The sequence below is a fragment of the Oncorhynchus mykiss genome, chromosome 1 (genome assembly GCF_013265735.2).
Source record: "Oncorhynchus mykiss isolate Arlee chromosome 1, USDA_OmykA_1.1, whole genome shotgun sequence".
In the NCBI taxonomy this organism is placed as follows: domain Eukaryota; kingdom Metazoa; phylum Chordata; class Actinopteri; order Salmoniformes; family Salmonidae; genus Oncorhynchus; species Oncorhynchus mykiss.
In genome coordinates, this window is record NC_048565.1 from 11,360,588 (window position 1) to 11,377,778 (window position 17,191).

At 45.4% G+C, this 17,191-nt stretch overlaps 1 protein-coding gene across 1 annotated transcript in view; it reads right to left on the reverse strand.

The window, feature by feature from the left end:
* The window catches only part of LOC110533913 (lysine-specific demethylase 4B), a 97,965-nt gene that overhangs the window by 46,717 nt on the left and 34,057 nt on the right, over positions 1 to 17,191 (reverse strand). The window contains exons 9-13 of the mRNA XM_036940651.1: positions 6,457 to 6,653; positions 5,294 to 5,559; positions 4,620 to 4,861; positions 1,889 to 2,015; positions 1,478 to 1,638 (exon numbers count right to left, since the gene is read on the reverse strand). Of these exons, the coding sequence (XP_036796546.1) occupies positions 1,478 to 1,638; positions 1,889 to 2,015; positions 4,620 to 4,861; positions 5,294 to 5,559; positions 6,457 to 6,653 (993 nt within the window). The remainder of the gene's footprint in view (positions 1 to 1,477; positions 1,639 to 1,888; positions 2,016 to 4,619; positions 4,862 to 5,293; positions 5,560 to 6,456; positions 6,654 to 17,191) is intronic.

Sequence of the window (17,191 nt, forward strand, 5' to 3'; positions counted from 1 at the left end):
AACAGGGGAAGGAGGTTACTTAACGTCCGGGGCTGGATGAAACAGGGGAAGGAAGTTACTTAACGTCCGGGGCTGGATGAAACAGGGGAAGGAGGTTACATAACTTCCGGGGCTGGATGAAACAGGGGAAGGAGGTTACATAACTTCTGGGGCTGGATGAAACAGGGGAAGGAGGTTACATAACGTTTGGGGCTGGATGAAACAGGGGAAGGAGGTTACTTAACGTCCGGGGCTGGATGAAACAGGGGAAGGAGGTTACTTAACGTCCGGGGCTGGATGAAACAGAGGAAGGAGAATACATAACTTCCGGGGCTGGATGAAACAGGGGAAGGAGGTTACATAACTTCCGGGGCTGGATGAAACAGAGGAAGGAGGTTACATAACTTCCGGGGCTGGATGAAACAGAGGAAGGAGGTTACATAACTTCCGGGGCTGGATGAAACAGAGGAAGGAGGTTACATAACTTCCGGGGCTGGATGAAACAGGGGAAGGAGGTTACATAACTTCTGGGGCTAGATGAAACAGGGGAAGGAGGTTACATAACTTCCGGGGCTGGATGAAACAGAGGAAGGAGGTTACATAACTTCCGGGGCTGGATGAAACAGGGGAAGGTTACACTGGGTGGAGTTTAGAGCCGTCACATTTTCCCCCAAAATCTATATTGAACAAATGACATTCATCTGAAACATGTCCGTCAAAAGTCTTAGTCAAAACTGATGGCAGTCAAAGTTGGTGGTCTAGTGGCCTGAAGCCTCTATGTCTACTAGTATGTATTAACTAGCAGCTTAAAACACCAACTTTTCAATCTCTCTGTTCATGCATCTGTTGCCCACTTAGCATATGCAGCATGGTTAACATGACTCTCTGTAATCTGCAGACTCAGCCCTGTGTCCAAGACCACTGTTCTCCAATTGTAACGTTCACTGTGGCATGGAGACATGTTATAATATATACAGTACCCCCCAGCTGTGTCCATGGTTTGTACCCCCCTACCTGTGTCCATGGTTTGTACCCCCTACCGGTGTCCATGGTTTGTACCCCCTACCGGTGTCCATGGTTTGTACCCCCTACCGGTGTCCATGGTTTGTACCCTACCTGGTTGTATGGTTTGTACCCCCTACCTGTGTCCATGGTTTGTACCCCCTACCTGTGTCCATGGTTTGTACCCCCTACTTGTGTCCATGGTTTGTACCCCCTACCTGTGTCCATGGTTTGTACCCTACCTGGTTGTATGGTTTGTACCCCATACGTGTGTCCATGGTTTGTACCCCCTACCTGTGTCCATGGTTTGTACTCCCTACTTGTGTCCATGGTTTGTACCCCCTACCTGTGTCCATGGTTTGTACCCCCTACCTGTGTCCATGGTTTGTACCCCCTACCTGTGTCCATGGTTTGTACCCCCTACCTGTGTCCATGGTTTGTACCCTACCTGGGTCCATGGTTTGTACCCTACCTGGGTGTATGGTTTGTACCCTACCTGGGTGTATGGGCAGAACAGAGTGCATACGGCACAGTAGGGTTCCAGGGTGGCCACGGCCGCGTTGAAACTCTTCTCAGCCAGGATGTTAGGAGTGCGGTTCTGCCACAAGTGGCCCGCCTTCTTCACATGGCCATCCAGTGGTAAAGGGGAGAACAGCTCTGATTAGGGAGAAAGGAGCAAACACACACACACACACACACACACACACGTCAGATCAGTCTAGATATACACAGAATGCGCATACAAGCAAGAATATAGGCTGTATCGGGATATCGGCTGTATCGGGATATCGGCTGTATCGGGCCTGCAATGCATGTAGCACAAGAGCCAGAGGAATCCACAATAGTGTGTTAGACCAGAACAGAGAGAATACAGACTGTGCTACAACGTTATCCCCTCAGAACCAACCTTCATCGCTGGACATTTCCTGCTTGACGATGGACAGCGGAGAGCGCATAGGCGGCTTGCTGAGGGGGTGCCGGCGACTCTTCTTCACCTCCATCTTAATCTTCAACTGCTTAGAGTAGTAGGATGACTGCAGAGGAACCCCAAAAATTAATGAGCAAAACCCTGGGTTTGAATAAACATTTTCCACCGCTGATAATTAGTCTGTATAAGAGCCTCTAAATGAATAACATCTACAATGTTCAAACGGAGGTGTTGATAACCTGTGTTTGAAAGCTTGAAGCTAGTGTTTTGGTTGTTCCAAGCTCCAGGGTTTCCCTTAGGTACAGATCTAGGGCCAGCTTCCTCTACACCAGGTATTCCCAAACTGGGGTATGCGTACATTTTTTTTTTCTCTCTCTCGCCTGAGTAGCCTCATTTCACTGCCAAAAATAAAATTAAACCATCTAGTGTTCAGTGAAATAACAACATAATGTCAAATACAGGTAGCCTCGTCAAATAATTAACATCCAATCACATTAATTAACTGTTACTCTCTCACGGGAATTCCACTAACGGTCCGTAGGTAGCCAAACGTAGCTGCTGCTCATGTTGGTATCTGTACTGATGGCGCAAAAGCCATGAGAGGGAGACATAGTGGAGTGGGAACGCGCGTGCAAGCAGTTGTTCCCAACGACACTTGGGTACTCTGCAGCATCCACCGAGAGGCTCTAGCTGAACTCGTGTTTTTCTGCAATGATATGAGCAGTGACAATGTAACACTTTTACAACATACTTCAGAAGTGTGCTGGTTATCATGGGGCAAAGAATTGAAATAAAAATTGAGAGACGAGCTTAAAGTTTTCTTTACTGACCATCATTTTCACTTGTCTGACCGCTTGCATGATGACGTTTCTCATAAGACTGTCCTGTCTGGGTGATGATGTTTCTCACACGACTGACCTATCTGGGTGATGATGTTTCTCACACGACTGTCCTGTCTGGGTGATGATGTTTCTCACACGACTGACCTATCTGGGTGAGGATGTTTCTCACACGACTGGCCTGTCTGGGTGATGATGTTTCTCACACGACTGACCTATCTGGGTGATGATGTTTCTCACACGACTGACCTGTCTGGGTGATGATGTTTCTCACACGACTGATCAAATGAACTGAAATTTACAGACAATATCAAATGTGATATAGGGAAGCACCTGAGTGAGTTGGGTGCGCAATTACGCAGGTACTTTCCCAAAACGGATGGCACAAACTACTAGATTGGTTATCCTTTTCCCTTGCCCTGCCTCCAGTCCACTTAACAATATCTGAACAAGAGAGCCTCATCGAAATTGCAACAAGCAGTTCTGTGAAAATCTGATTTAATCAGAAGTCACTGCCAGATTTCTGGATTGGGCTGCGCTCAGAGTATCCTGCCTTGGTAAATCGCGCTGTTAAGACACTGATGCCCTTTGCAACCACGTACCTATGTGAGAGTAGATTCTCTGCCCTCACTAGCATGAAAACTAAATACAGGCACAGACTGTGTGGAAAATGATTTAAGACAGACTCTCTCCAATACAACCCAACATTGCAGAATTATTATTTCAAGCACACCCTTCTCATTATCCTGTGGTGAGTTATTCACAATTTCCGATGAACAAATAAGGTTTTATATGTAAAATGGTTAAATAAAGAGCAAAATGATTGATTATTATTATATTATTATTTGTGTCCTGGTCCTATAAGAGCTCTTTGTCACTTCCCACGAGCCGGGTTGTGACAAAAACTGGTTCTCACTACAACCCTGTTCCTGGAGAGCTACCCTCCTGTAGGTTCTCTCTCCAACCCTGTTCCTGGAGAGCTACCATCCTGTAGGTTCTCTCTCCAACCCTGTTCCTGGAGCGCTACCATCCTGTAGGTTTTCACTCCAACCCTGTTCCTGGAGAGCTACCATCCTGTAGGTTTTCACTACAACCCTGTTCCTGGAGAGCTACCATCCTGTAGGTTCTCTCTCCAACCCTGTTCCTGGAGAGCTACCATCCTGTAGGTTCTCTCTCCAACCCTGTTCCTGGAGAGCTACCATCCTGTAGGTTTTCACTCCAACCCTGTTCCTGGAGAGCTACCATCCTGTAGGTTTTCACTACAACCCTGTTCCTGGAGAGCTACCATCCTGTAGGTTCTCTCTCCAACCCTGTTCCTGGAGAGCTACCATCCTGTAGGTTCTCTCTCCAACCCTGTTCCTGGAGAGCTACCATCCTGTAGGTTTTCACTCCAACCCTGTTCCTGGAGAGCTACCATCCTGTAGGTTTTCACTACAACCCTGTTCCTGGAGAGCTACCATCCTGTAGGTTCTCTGTCCAACCCTGTTCCTGGAGAGCTACCATCCTGTAGGTTCTCTCTCCAACCCTGTTCCTGGAGAGCTACCATCCTGTAGGTTCTCTCTCCAACCCTGTTCCTGGAGAGCTACCATCCTGTAGGTTCTCTCTCCAATCCTGTTCCTGGAGAGCTACCATCCTGTAGGTTCTCTCTCCAACCCTACAGGAGGGTAGCTCTCCAGGAACAGGGTTGGAGAGAGAACCTACAGGAGGGTAGCTCTCCAGGAACAGGGTTAGAGAAAGAACCTACTGGATGGTAGCTCTCCGGGAACAGGGTTGGAGTGAAACCCTACAGGAAGGTAGCTCTCCAGGAACAGGGTTGGGGAGCCCTGGTCTAGAGGTAACTTCATCCTACACCTTGTTCCAGCACTGCTTACCTGCTGCATGCCTTTCACATCAAGCCTGCCCTCTGCTGGTATTTCCGTGTCATTGCTGCCTTGGGGCTCCTTTGGTGTCTGGGGCATGTTGAATGTGGCAAACTTCTCAAATGCTGCTTGGAAGGAATTTATAGGGGCCAGCGGCAGGGTAGGTTGTTGCTTCTTCTTCTTCTTCTTCTTCTTCTTCTTTTTCTTCTCTCCATTCGCCATCAAGTGCTGTGGGTCTGCCTGGGGGTCGTGTACTGGGTGAGAGAAATAAAAGGGAAATGTGGAACCTCCCAATTCAAAAAAGGTACAAAATAATTATAATAATCGGTGTCATAATATCTCTGTACCACTTGTTGGTTCTAATAGCCATTTCTTCTGATACCCATTTGATCTGGTACCTTGCGATATCATGTAGCTCACGTCTAACTCACTTTGGAAGATTGAAACTGGGATATCAATAAAACTCCTTAATTAACCGAAATTAAAATGGAATTTCATCCAACGACGCAGCCAACTGGTGCCTTGTGAACCCCCCCCCCCCCCCCAGTCTGACCTCCTGCTCTTCACCCTAACGACCTCCTCCTGACGCTCACGTTTTCGGCCTCTCCTCCTGCCTCATTCCTAAACCAAACAGTAGCGAGGACAATGCAAAACTAATCCAAGCCCCTACTGAGCCCTACACCAACCTCTTGTGGCCTTGGCGGCAACGGCTTCCTGCCTCTCTCGGTCCTGCCTCTCCCGTTCTTCCCTCTCCTGGTCCTCTCTCTCCATGGCCTCCAGGGTCTGAAACGCCTCCCGGGCCATCCTCTCCTCCCTCTCCTGGCGCCGCTGGGCCTCTCGCTCCTCCACCTGACGTTGGTACTCGGCGGCATCCATCTCAATGCCTTCCTCCGCCAGAACCTTGACCTCCTCCAGTTTCAGCCGCCGCAGCTGCTCCTTCTTCTGTAAAGCTCTGGGGACGGAGAGATGGGGCAAACGGGGACATGAGGGAATGACACTTACAGTACTTCACTTGTATTAACACTTAACTCAATACCTCACTCTTTTACCTGTATATTACTGTTCAAGTTTCCCCTGTAAAACATTCATGCTTTTAAAAGAGACAAAGAAAGAGAAAAATATGGGATAGATAGACATGTAGGACCAAAGAGTGAGAGACCTGAAAGTGAGAGACACTGGGGAGAGTGAAAGGGGAGAGAGCCACAGCCTGGTTCCTCTCTAGGTTTCTTCCTAGGGAGTTTTTCCTAGCCACCATGCTTCTACACCTGCATTGCTTGCTGTTTGGGGTTTTAGGCTTGTTTTCTGTACAGCACTTTGAGATGTCAGCTGATGTAAGAAGGGCTTTATCAATACATTTGATTGATTGATTGATTGATTGATTGAGAGGGGAGAGCGGAGAAAGTGAGAGGGGAGCGAGAGGGGGCAGTGTGACTAGCTACACCAATTGGAACACAACCAGAAGCATGGCTGACACTGTTACACAACAACATTATACACACACACAATCCACGTCTCAATTGTCTCAAGGCTTAAAAATCCTTTAACCTGTCTCCTCCCCTTCATCTACACTGATTGCAGTGGAGTTAACAAGTGACATCAACAAGGGATCATAGATTTCACCTGGATTCACCTGGTCAGTCTGTCATAGAAAGTTCCTAATGTTTTGTACACTCAGTGTATATTTATATCTTGGTAGTGTATGTGGTAAGCATGTTGGTATACATGTATCAGGTAGTGTGGGGAGGACATATACAATTATACTCTTGGACAATGATGCCTTTCATCTTGACGGGTCGATGAAATTCAATTGTAAAGCAATTGTACTGTCATGTCCCTTTCTCCCCCTGACCTCTGAAGCAGTTTCTGGCGATAGGTGACCCGGTTGGCCCTCCAGTGCTCCAGCTCAGGGCTGGTCAGGGTGGTGGGTCGCTGGTGGTCCAGCACCATGCCGTCCTTGCCCTGTTTCCACTGGACGTAGCGCTCCGGCTGCAGGCAGCGGACAAACACGTCCATGGAGATCTTCACCATGTCCTTACGACATGTACACTGACCGAGAGGAGAGAGAGAGGGCATTGTGAGTACACACACATATATCAGGTCCTGGGGCTCTGTTCATAAACACAAACAGACCCCACAGAGCCCCAGCACAGCAACACAATTAGACCCAACCAAATCATGAGAAAACAAAATATCATTACTTGACACATTGGATTTTTTTTTATTTTTTAAACAGAGCAAACTAGAATGCTATTTGGCACTAAACAGAGAGTACACAGAGGCAGAATACCTGACCACTGTGACTGACCCAAAATGAAGGAAAGCTTTGATTATGTACAGACTCAGTGAGCATTGCTATTGAGAAAGGCAGTCGAAGGCAGACCTTGCACTCAAGAGAAGACAGGCTATGTGCTCACTGCCCAAAAATTGAGGTGGAAACCGAGCTCCACTTCCTAACCTCCTGCCAAAAGTATGACCATATTAGAGACACATATTTCCCTCAGATTACACAGATCCACAAAGAATTCGAAAACAAACCCAATTTTGATAAATTCCCATATCTATTGGCACTGGGGGGAGGGAGAGAGAGAGCAGTGTGAGTATATCACAGTACACTGAGGAGGGGAGAGAGCAGTGTGAGTATATCACAGTACACTGAGGAGGGGAGAGAGCAGTGTGAGTATATCACAGTACACTGAGGAGGGGAGAGAGCAGTGTGAGTATATCATAGTACACTGAGGAGGGGAGAGAGCAGTGTGAGTATATCACAGTACACGGGGGTGGGGGCAGTTTGACTAGATACACGTACACTGGGGGGGGGGGGGGGGGGGGGGGAGAGAGAGAGAGAGAAAATAGGGGAAATGGAAAAAGAGCAAGAGAAGATGAAAATAAAAACTAATTTTCTTTCTGTGCCCCGGTTGGTGTGTATTACATTTCTGTATTACATTTCTGACTTATTTCCTGAGCTGTGCTGAGAGGCCTTATGTTCAATTACTGGGAACATTCTTCAGGCACGCTGCGCCTCAGACGGAGCCAGGCAGAACAAGTGGAGGAGACAGATCGAGAGCAAGAGAGAAACAGAGAGGTGAGGTACTAGAGGGAGGGAGGGAGGGGGGAGGGGGGAGGGGGGGGGGTTAGTAATAACATCAACAACCAGAGAAAGCCCCTCCCACCGCAAACCAATATCCACACACTACATCTCATCTAGGCAGCACTTGAGGGACGGAATTAAGTGAGGAAGAAACCGGGCAGATGAAAGAGTCATCTGGATACCAGGGTCTGATTGGGGACATACGTAAAAACATTAACTGGAACGAGGGAAGAGGTGAGAGACAGCAAAACACAAACGACCGGGATATAAATGTGTCTCTTTGCAATGTCGTCTGGGAAGAGGGGGGGGGGGTAGTAGCAGAGCACCAGAGGAAGTAGGAACCAAAAGAAAGTAAAGCCCATTTCTGTCTCATAAAACTATTAAGGGAAATTGATCAATTTGCCATTCCCGAGAGAGGGTGGGAGGTGGGGTGCTATGCTAAGATGACTTCATTATCAAATGGAAATTTATAAAAAATAAATTAAAAAAATGCCTCCAAAACCAACACATGACACCCCCCAAGGCCTTCTAACCAATGAGCCCTATAGCCTACTCACTTCATATCCTAATGAAGTTAAATGATTGTAGGAAAACAAAAAGACCTTAGGCGAGGTCGCCCCCTATTAGAAAAATACTCCCCGTTAGGGGAGCGCTAAAAATACTGCCATGCGACCTCACAGGCTCCGACCGTCATCCTTCACTAAATAGGTCTAGACTCTCCGTTACCCATTGATGGCTGTGCGTGATAAAGCATTCGTCTTTTAAAACATCACAACGTGATTGTACAACCTATGTGAGAAAAATAGGCTCACTAGAAAGTCCTGTGGCGCTCAGTTGGCAGAGCATACGAAAAATGTATGCATGCACATGTAAAGGACGAGTACCACTTCCTCCTGATTTGACATTTTAGGCTGAGGCGTGTGAGAGAGTAGAGAAACTGTGGGAAAATCCAGTTTACAACCGTTAATGAGTCTGCTGTAGTGTGCTGTACTGCCTGTCCTCTTGTCTGCAGTAGTGTGCTGTACTGCCTGTCCTCTGGTCTGCAGTAGTGTGCTGTACTGCCTGTCCTCTGGTCTGCAGTGGTGTGCTGTACTGCCTGTCCTCTGGTCTGCAGTAGTGTGCTGTACTGCCTGTCCTCTGGTCTGCAGTAGTGTGCTGTACATCCTGTCCTCTGGTCTGCAGTAGTGTGCTGTACTGCCTGTCCTCTGGTCTGCAGTAGTGTGCTGTACTGCCTGTCCTCTGGTCTGCAGTAGTGTGCTGTACTGCCTGTCCTCTGGTCTGCTGTAGTGTGCTGTACTGCCTGTCCTCTGGTCTGCAGTAGTGTGCTGTACTGCCTGTCCTCTGGTCTGCAGTAGTGTGCTGTACTGCCTGTCCTCTGGTCTGCAGTAGTGTGCTGTACTGCCTGTCCTCTGGTCTGCAGTAGTGTGCTGTACTGCCTGTCCTCTGGTCTGCAGTAGTGTGCTGTACTGCCTGTCCTCTGGTCTGCAGTAGTGTGCTGTACTGCCTGTCCTCTGGTCTGCAGTAGTGTGCTGTACTGCCTGTCCTCTGGTCTGCAGTAGTGTGCTGTACATCCTGTCCTCTGGTCTGCAGTAGTGTGCTGTACTGCCTGTCCTCTGGTCTGCAGTAGTGTGCTGTACTGCCTGTCCTCTGGTCTGCAGTAGTGTGCTGTACATCCTGTCCTCTGGTCTGCAGTAGTGTGCTGTACTGCCTGTCCTCTGGTCTGCAGTAGTGTGCTGTACATCCTGTCCTCTGGTCTGCAGTAGTGTGCTGTACTGCCTGTCCTCTGGTCTGCAGTAGTGTGCTGTACATCCTGTCCTCTGGTCTGCAGTAGTGTGCTGTACTGCCTCTCCTCTGGTCTGCAGTAGTGTGCTGTACTGCCTGTCCTCTGGTCTGCAGTAGTGTGCTGTACTGCCTGTCCTCTTGTCTGCAGCAATGGGAGTGTGTCCATTCAGTTCATTATTCTTATATATTTCCACGTTTTATTTAACTAGGCAAGTCAGTTAAGAACAAATTCTTATTTACAACGACGGCCTAGGAACAGGGGCAGAACCTTGTCAGCTCGGGATTCGATCTGGAAACCTTTCAGTTACAGGCCCAACGCTCTAACCACTAGGCTACGTGCCACCCCAAATTACAGCTAGGCTAGAAACAGTTTCTGCCATTTGGAGGCTCACAGACACTCCCAGAGAAACAACAACGGTAGAAAAACTTCATTTTGAGTTATTGAGTTAAACCAAGCGGATAGAGGAACTACTGAGGACGGCTCCTTAACGAATGCTAACATGTCCATGCATATGGCATAAGGATAAGGATGCAGGTTTACTGAGCATGTCTAACATGGGCGATACACAGGCACACAAAGCAGTGAGGACAGGTATCTGCAATGAGGGGCTTTAGTGGTTGGCTAGGACAGGCATCTGCAATAAGGGGCTTTAGTGTTTGGCTAGGACAGGCATCTGCAATAAGGGGCTTTAGTGGTTGACTAGGACAGGCATCTGCAATAAGGGGCTTTAGTGTTTGGCTAGGACAGGCATCTGCAATAAGGGGCTTTAGTGGTTGACTAGGACAGGCATCTGCAATAAGGGGCTTTAGTGGTTGACTAGGACAGGCATCTGCAATAAGGGGCTTTAGTGGTTGGCTAGGACAGGCATCTGCAATAAGGGGCTTTAGTGGTTGGCTAGGACAGGCATCTGCAATAAGGGGCTTTAGTGGTTGGCTAGGACAGGCATCTGCAATAAGAGGCTTTAGTGGTTGGCTAGGACAGGCATCTGCAATAAGGGGCTTTAGTGGTTGACTAGGACAGGCATCTGCAATAAGGGGCTTTAGTGGTTGACTAGGACAGGCATCTGCAATAAGGGGCTTTAGTGGTTGACTAGGACAGGCATCTGCAATAAAGGGCTTTAGTGGTTGGCTAGGACAGGCATCTGCAATAAGGGGCTTTAGTGGTTGGCTAGGACAGGCATCTGCAATGAGGGGCTTTAGTGGTTGGCTAGGACAGGCATCTGCAATAAGAGGCTTTAGTGGTTGGCTAGGACAGGCATCTGCAATAAGAGGCTTTAGTGGTTGGCTAGGACAGGCATCTGCAATGAGGGGCTTTAGTGGTTGGCTAGGACAGGCGTCTGCAATAGGGGCTTTAGTGGTTGGCTAGGACAGGCGTCTGCAATAAGGGGCTTTAGTGGTTGGCTAGGACAGGCGTCTGCAATAAGGGGCTTTAGTGGTTGGCTAGGACAGGCGTCTGCAATAAGGGGCTTTAGTGGTTGGCTAGGACAGGCGTCTGCAATAAGGGGCTTTAGTGGTTGGCTAGGACAGGCATTTGCAATAAGGGGCTTTAGTGGTTGGCTAGGACAGGAGTCTGCAATAAGGGGCTTTAGTGGTTGGCTAGGACAGGCGTCTGCAATAAGGGGCTTTAGTGGTTGGCTAGGACAGGAGTCTGCAATAAGGGGCTTTAGTGGTTGGCTAGTCATTTCTATCCCTGCTATCATAAGCTCATTTCCAGTGAGGGCCACAGCCACCATACATTAACATATCAGTGTCGTTATTACCGCACAATGAGAAGTGAATTGACAATACTCTTTGTTTAAAGCCTACTCTAAGCCTGTAGTCAATGTTCCCTCAAAATGTTTTCATCACTGAGCAAAATTTCAGGTCCACTGAGCGCAAACTTGAACGTTTTGAAAATTCTGTGGAACTTACTGTAAACACTGAGGCTGTACCCGCTTTAAGTTCAAACTAACAGTGGTCAATTAGCCTACGGTGGCTATTTGATCATAATGTAGGCCTACCATCAAAAACAACGGAGAAAATCCCATAACATTTTAACATGGAAATAGCTGTTCTATCATTCAGCCTACAGTAGCAGCCAATGTGGGCCTACATTCTATGAGAAAAACATGCAGGACTTGACATTAACCTGTTTACCCACTTGTCCTTCAGACAAGGAGGTGACTGAACATGTTGTTTCCAAAATAAAATGCATTATTAATCTCATTACTACAAAGAATCAGACAAATTATGCTACCCTCTGCCTATTGGCTATTTAGCTTATTCAAGTCGGTCTCAAAATAAAACACTGCCCCTTTAAGACAAAACTCTTCACCTGACTGGCTTTTAAAAGATGTCTAGAAATGCACACATTTTGTGCTCTTGTAGGAAGGAATCACTCCCCTATTGCTGACTATTAATGATCTATACCTGGGCTAATAATTCACTAACTATCAAAGGATATGAACAAATGTACACACGTCGCTACATGCAGCTCTCGCTTTGATCTCAAAACAAGCGCATCTACTCACGACCACTCATGCTGTAAACACAGTCCAGTTCAAAGTGAATGGCACAGATCCATATATAGCAATGGTTTATTAGTGATTATAAACTGGATGGTTTGAGCCCTGAATGCTGATTGGCTGACAGCCGTGGTATATCAGACCGTATACCACGGGTATGAAAAAACATTTATTTTTTACTGCTCTAATTACGTTGACAACCAGTTTATAATAGCAGTAAGGCACCTCGGGGGTTTGTGGTATCTGGCCAATATACCACGGCTAAGGGCTGTATCCAGGCACTCTGCCTTGCATAAAAACATCCCTTAGCATATTGGCCATACATCATACACCCTCAGGCATTATTGCTTTAATTGGCCTACCGAAGCTTTGGTTGGTTAAGGCGCACCGGTCTGTGTAGAGTACAGGCCTGAGTGGTGCCGGTCAACACAATAGAATCCTATTCCGACGCGTTCTGCCTACAACAAACTCTCTTGCATAGTTCATTTTGTTTCGGGTGGTTGCATTGAAAGTGTCTAATTCCGTTGATTCGATCATAAGTCCCACAGTAAAGGGAAACGTTGATAGTGTTAACTAAAGGGGAAGTCTCTAGAACGTTCAATCTCGTGCTTCGCTGATATTTATTCTGCGGGGCAATCCCGGGGGGAGCTGTGCATGAGGGAAAATTGCCTGTAGCGTCCACACACTCGTGGAATGCACACACACACACACACACACACACACAATAATAATACCGTAGCCTTCATCATCTTCAGAACTCCTCATCAAAGCCCATCAGCTCTAACCCAAACAAACAAGCGTACACAAACAAATATCACTACTCGGCGAGTGAATCATCTGCAATTCACTTTGATAGATGAAAAGGCAGAGAATTGGGTCTGCGGCTGTGTGGTGTGTGTGTCCAGTTTCTGAGTCACCAACAGCCAGATGGAATGGAATGGAATCTTCTATTCAGTGTGATGAAAATTCTCTCACAACACCCAATGTTTTGGCCCATACTGAACTGTGAACTGTAATGTACTTTCTCACCTGAAGTATAGTCTAGATCAGTGTTTCTCAACTCCGGTCTTCGAGTATCTCCAATAACACACATTTTTGTTATAGCCCCAGACAAACATATACAATTCAACTCATCAAGGGCTTGATGACAAGTTGACAAGTTGAATCAGATGTGCTTGTCCACGGCTAAGATAAAAATGTGTTCACTCAAGGAGTGGAATTGAGAAACAATGACCTATCTAGATGACATATCCCTGTGTGCTAGTCAGGGAGGTAAGAGTGGAACAATGTTCAGATATGATGAAAAGCAGTTAGGCACATTACACTTCATAGCATTGTTGTACTACTAATACAGCAGCATTGTACTATTGATACTACTACAGCAGCATTGTACTACTACTGATACAGCAGCATTGTACTACTACTGATACTACTACAGCAGCATTGTACTACTACTGATACTACCTACAACAGCATTGTACTACTGATACTACTAGAGCAGCATTGTACTCCTACTGATACTACTACAGCAGCATTGTACTACCACTGATAATACTACAGCAGCATTGTACTACTGCTACTAATACTACTACAGCAGCATTGTACTACTGCTACTAATACTACTAGAGCAGCATTGTACTACCACTGATACTACTACAGCAGCATTGTACTACTGCTACTAATACTACTACAGCAGCATTGTACTACTGCTACTAATACTGCTACAGCAGCATTGTACTACTGCTACTACTACTGCTACAGCAGCATTGTACTACTGCTACTAATACTACTACAGCAGCAGCATTGTACTACTGCTACTAATACTACTACTAGAGCAGCATTGTACTACTACTACTAATACTACTACTAGAGCAGCATTGTACTACTACTGATACTACTAGAGCAGCATTGTACTACTACTGATACTACTACAGCAGCATTGTACTACTGCAACTACTACTGCTACAGCAGCATTGTACTACTGCTACTGCTACAGCAGCATTGTACTACTGCTACTACTACTGCTACAGCAGCATTGTACTACTGCTACTGCTACAGCAGCATTGTACTACTGCTACTAATACTACTACATCAGCATTGTACTACTGCTACTACTACTGCTACAGAAGCATTGTACTACTGCTACTAATACTACTACAGCAGCATTGTACTACTGCTACTACTACAGCAGCATTGTACTACTGCTACTACTATTGCTACAGCATACTTCTGCTACTATTACAGTATTGTACAACTATTACAGTATTGTACAACTATCACTAGATCATTGTAGTACAACTACTACTAGAGCATTGTAGTACAACTACTACAACATTGTACTACTACTACAACAACATTGTACTACTACTACTACTACTACTAGAGCATTGTAGTACAACTACTACAACATTGTACTAATACATTGTACTACTACTACATTGTTGTACTACTACTACTACTACATTGTACTACTACTACATTCTACTACTACTACTACTACTAAAAGTGGTTGAAAAAGTACTCAATTGTCATACTTAAGTAAAAAAATACCTTAATAGAAAAATACTCAAGTAAAATTGAAAGTCACCTATTAAAATTCTACTTGAGTAAAAGTATTGTTTGAAATATACTTAAGTTTCAAAAGTAAAAGTACAAGTATAAATAATTTCAAATTCCTTATATTAAGCAAACTAGACCTAATTGTCTTTTTTACAGATAGCCAGGGGCACTCTCTGACACTTTGACATCCTTTACAAATGAAGCATGTACAATGGCAAGAAAATAATTATGAACCCTTTGGATTATCTGGATTTCTGCAAAAAATGATGAACCCTTTGGAATTATCTGGATGTCTGCAAAAAATGTGGTCATAAAATTAGATCTGATCTTCATCTAAGTCACAACAACAGACAAACACAGTCTGCTTAAACTAATAACACACAAATTATTATATTTTTCTTGTCTATATTGAATACATCATTTAAACATTCAGAGTGTATGTTGGAAAGAGTATGTGAACCCCTAGGCTAATGACTTCTCCAAAAGCTAATTGGAGTCAGGAGTCAGCTAACCTGGAGTGCAATCATTGAGACGAGATTGGAGATGTTGGTTAGAGCTGTCCTGCCCTTTAAAAAAACTCACAAAATTTGAGTTTGCTATTCACAAGAAGCATTGCCTGATGTGAACCATGCCTCGAACAAAAGAGATCTCAGACACAAGATTAAGAATCGTTGACTTGCATAAAGATGGAAAGGGTTACAAAAGTATCTCTAAAAGCCTTGATGTTCATCAGTCCACGGTAAGACAAAATGTCTATAAATGGAGAAAGTTCAGCACTGTTGCTACTCTACCTATGAGTGGCCATCCTGCAAAGATGACTGCAAGAGCACGGAGCAGAATTCTCAATGAGGTTAAGAAGAATCCTAGTGTCAGCTAAAGAATTACAGAAATCTCTGGAGCATGCCAACATGGGAGGACACCACGGATGAAGCCACTGCTGTCCAAAAAAAACATTGCTGCACATCTAAAGTTCACAAAAGAGCATCTGGATGTTCCACAGCGCTACTGGCAAAATATTATGTGTACAGATGAAACTAAAGTGGAGTTGTTTGGAAGGAACACACAACACTATGTGTGGAGAAAAAAAGGCACAGCACACCAACATCAAAACCTCATCCCAACTGTAAAGTATGGTGGAGGGAGCATCCCGGTTTGGAGCGGCTTAGCTGCCTCAGGGCCTGGACAGCTTGCCATTATCGACGGGGAAGATGAATTCCCAAGTTTATCAAGACATTTTTCAGGAGAATGTTAGGCTATCTGTCCGCCAATTGAAGCTCAACAGAAGTTGGGTGATGCAACAGGACAACGACCCAAAACACAGAAATAAATCAACAATAGAATGATTTCAACAGAAGAAAATAGGCCTTCTGGAGTGGCCCAGTCAGAGTCCCGACCTCAACCCGATTTAAAATGCTGTGGCATGACTTGGAGAGTGGTTCACACCAGACATCCTAAGAATATTGCTGAACTGAAACAGTTTTGTAAAAAGGAATGGTCCAAAATTCCTCCTGCAGGTCTGATCCTCAACTACAGAAAATGTTTGGTTGAGGTTATTGCTGCCAGAGGAGGGTCAACCAGTTATTAAATCCAAGGGTTCACATACTTTTCTCACCCTGCACTGTGAAGGTTTACACGGTGTGTTCAATAAAGACATGAAAACATATAATTGTTTGTGTGTTATTAGTTTAAGCAGACTGTGTGTCTATTGTTGTGACTTAGATGAAGATCAGATCAAATTTTATAACCAATTTATGCAGAAATACAGGTAATTCCAAAGGGTTCACATACTTTTTCTTGCCACTGTATTTGGTGAGTCCGTCAGATCAGAAGCAGTAGCGATGACCAGGGATGTTCTCTTGATAAGTGTGGGAATTAGACCACTTTCCTGTTCTGCTAAGCATTCAAAGTGTAAGTATTTTGGGTGTCAGGTAAAATGTATGGAGTAAAAAGTACCATTTTCTTTAGGAATGTAGTGAAGTAAAAGGTGTCAAAAATATAAATTGTAAAGTACAGATACTCAAAAAAACAACTTAAGTAAAAATACTTGAAAGTATTTCACAGGTTGAAAAGCATTAAACATTTATGGCAATTTAGCTAGCTTGCTTGCAGTTACTAGCTAATTTGTCCTATTGAGTTGTTATTTTACCTGAAATGCACAAGGTCCTCTACTCCACCAATTAATTCACACATAAAACTGTCAACCGAATCAATTCTAGTCATCTCTCCTCCTTCCAGGCTTTTTCCCTCTTTGGGCTTTATATGCTGATTGGCATCTAACTTTCATAATAAGGTGTATTACCACAACTGACCGACCTCTGTTCATCTTTCAATCACCCACGTGGGTATAACCAATGAGGAGATGGCACATGGGTATCTGCTTCAATAAACCAATGAGGAGATGGGAGAGGCAGGACATGCACTGTGTTCAGCGTCACAAATAGAACTGACTTCTATTTTAGCGCTTGGCAACGCAGACGCTTGTTTGCGCGCGCGAGCATTGTGGGTGCAACGAATGAATAACGTGTACATTTATTTTGCAGCGCTCGCGCACGCGACGCGAACGGTGTGGTCAGCATGTAAGAGACTGCAGGGAAACAACTGAAAACAAGGAGACCACAGCCGTAATTAGTAGGTGTCAGCAGACAGATGTG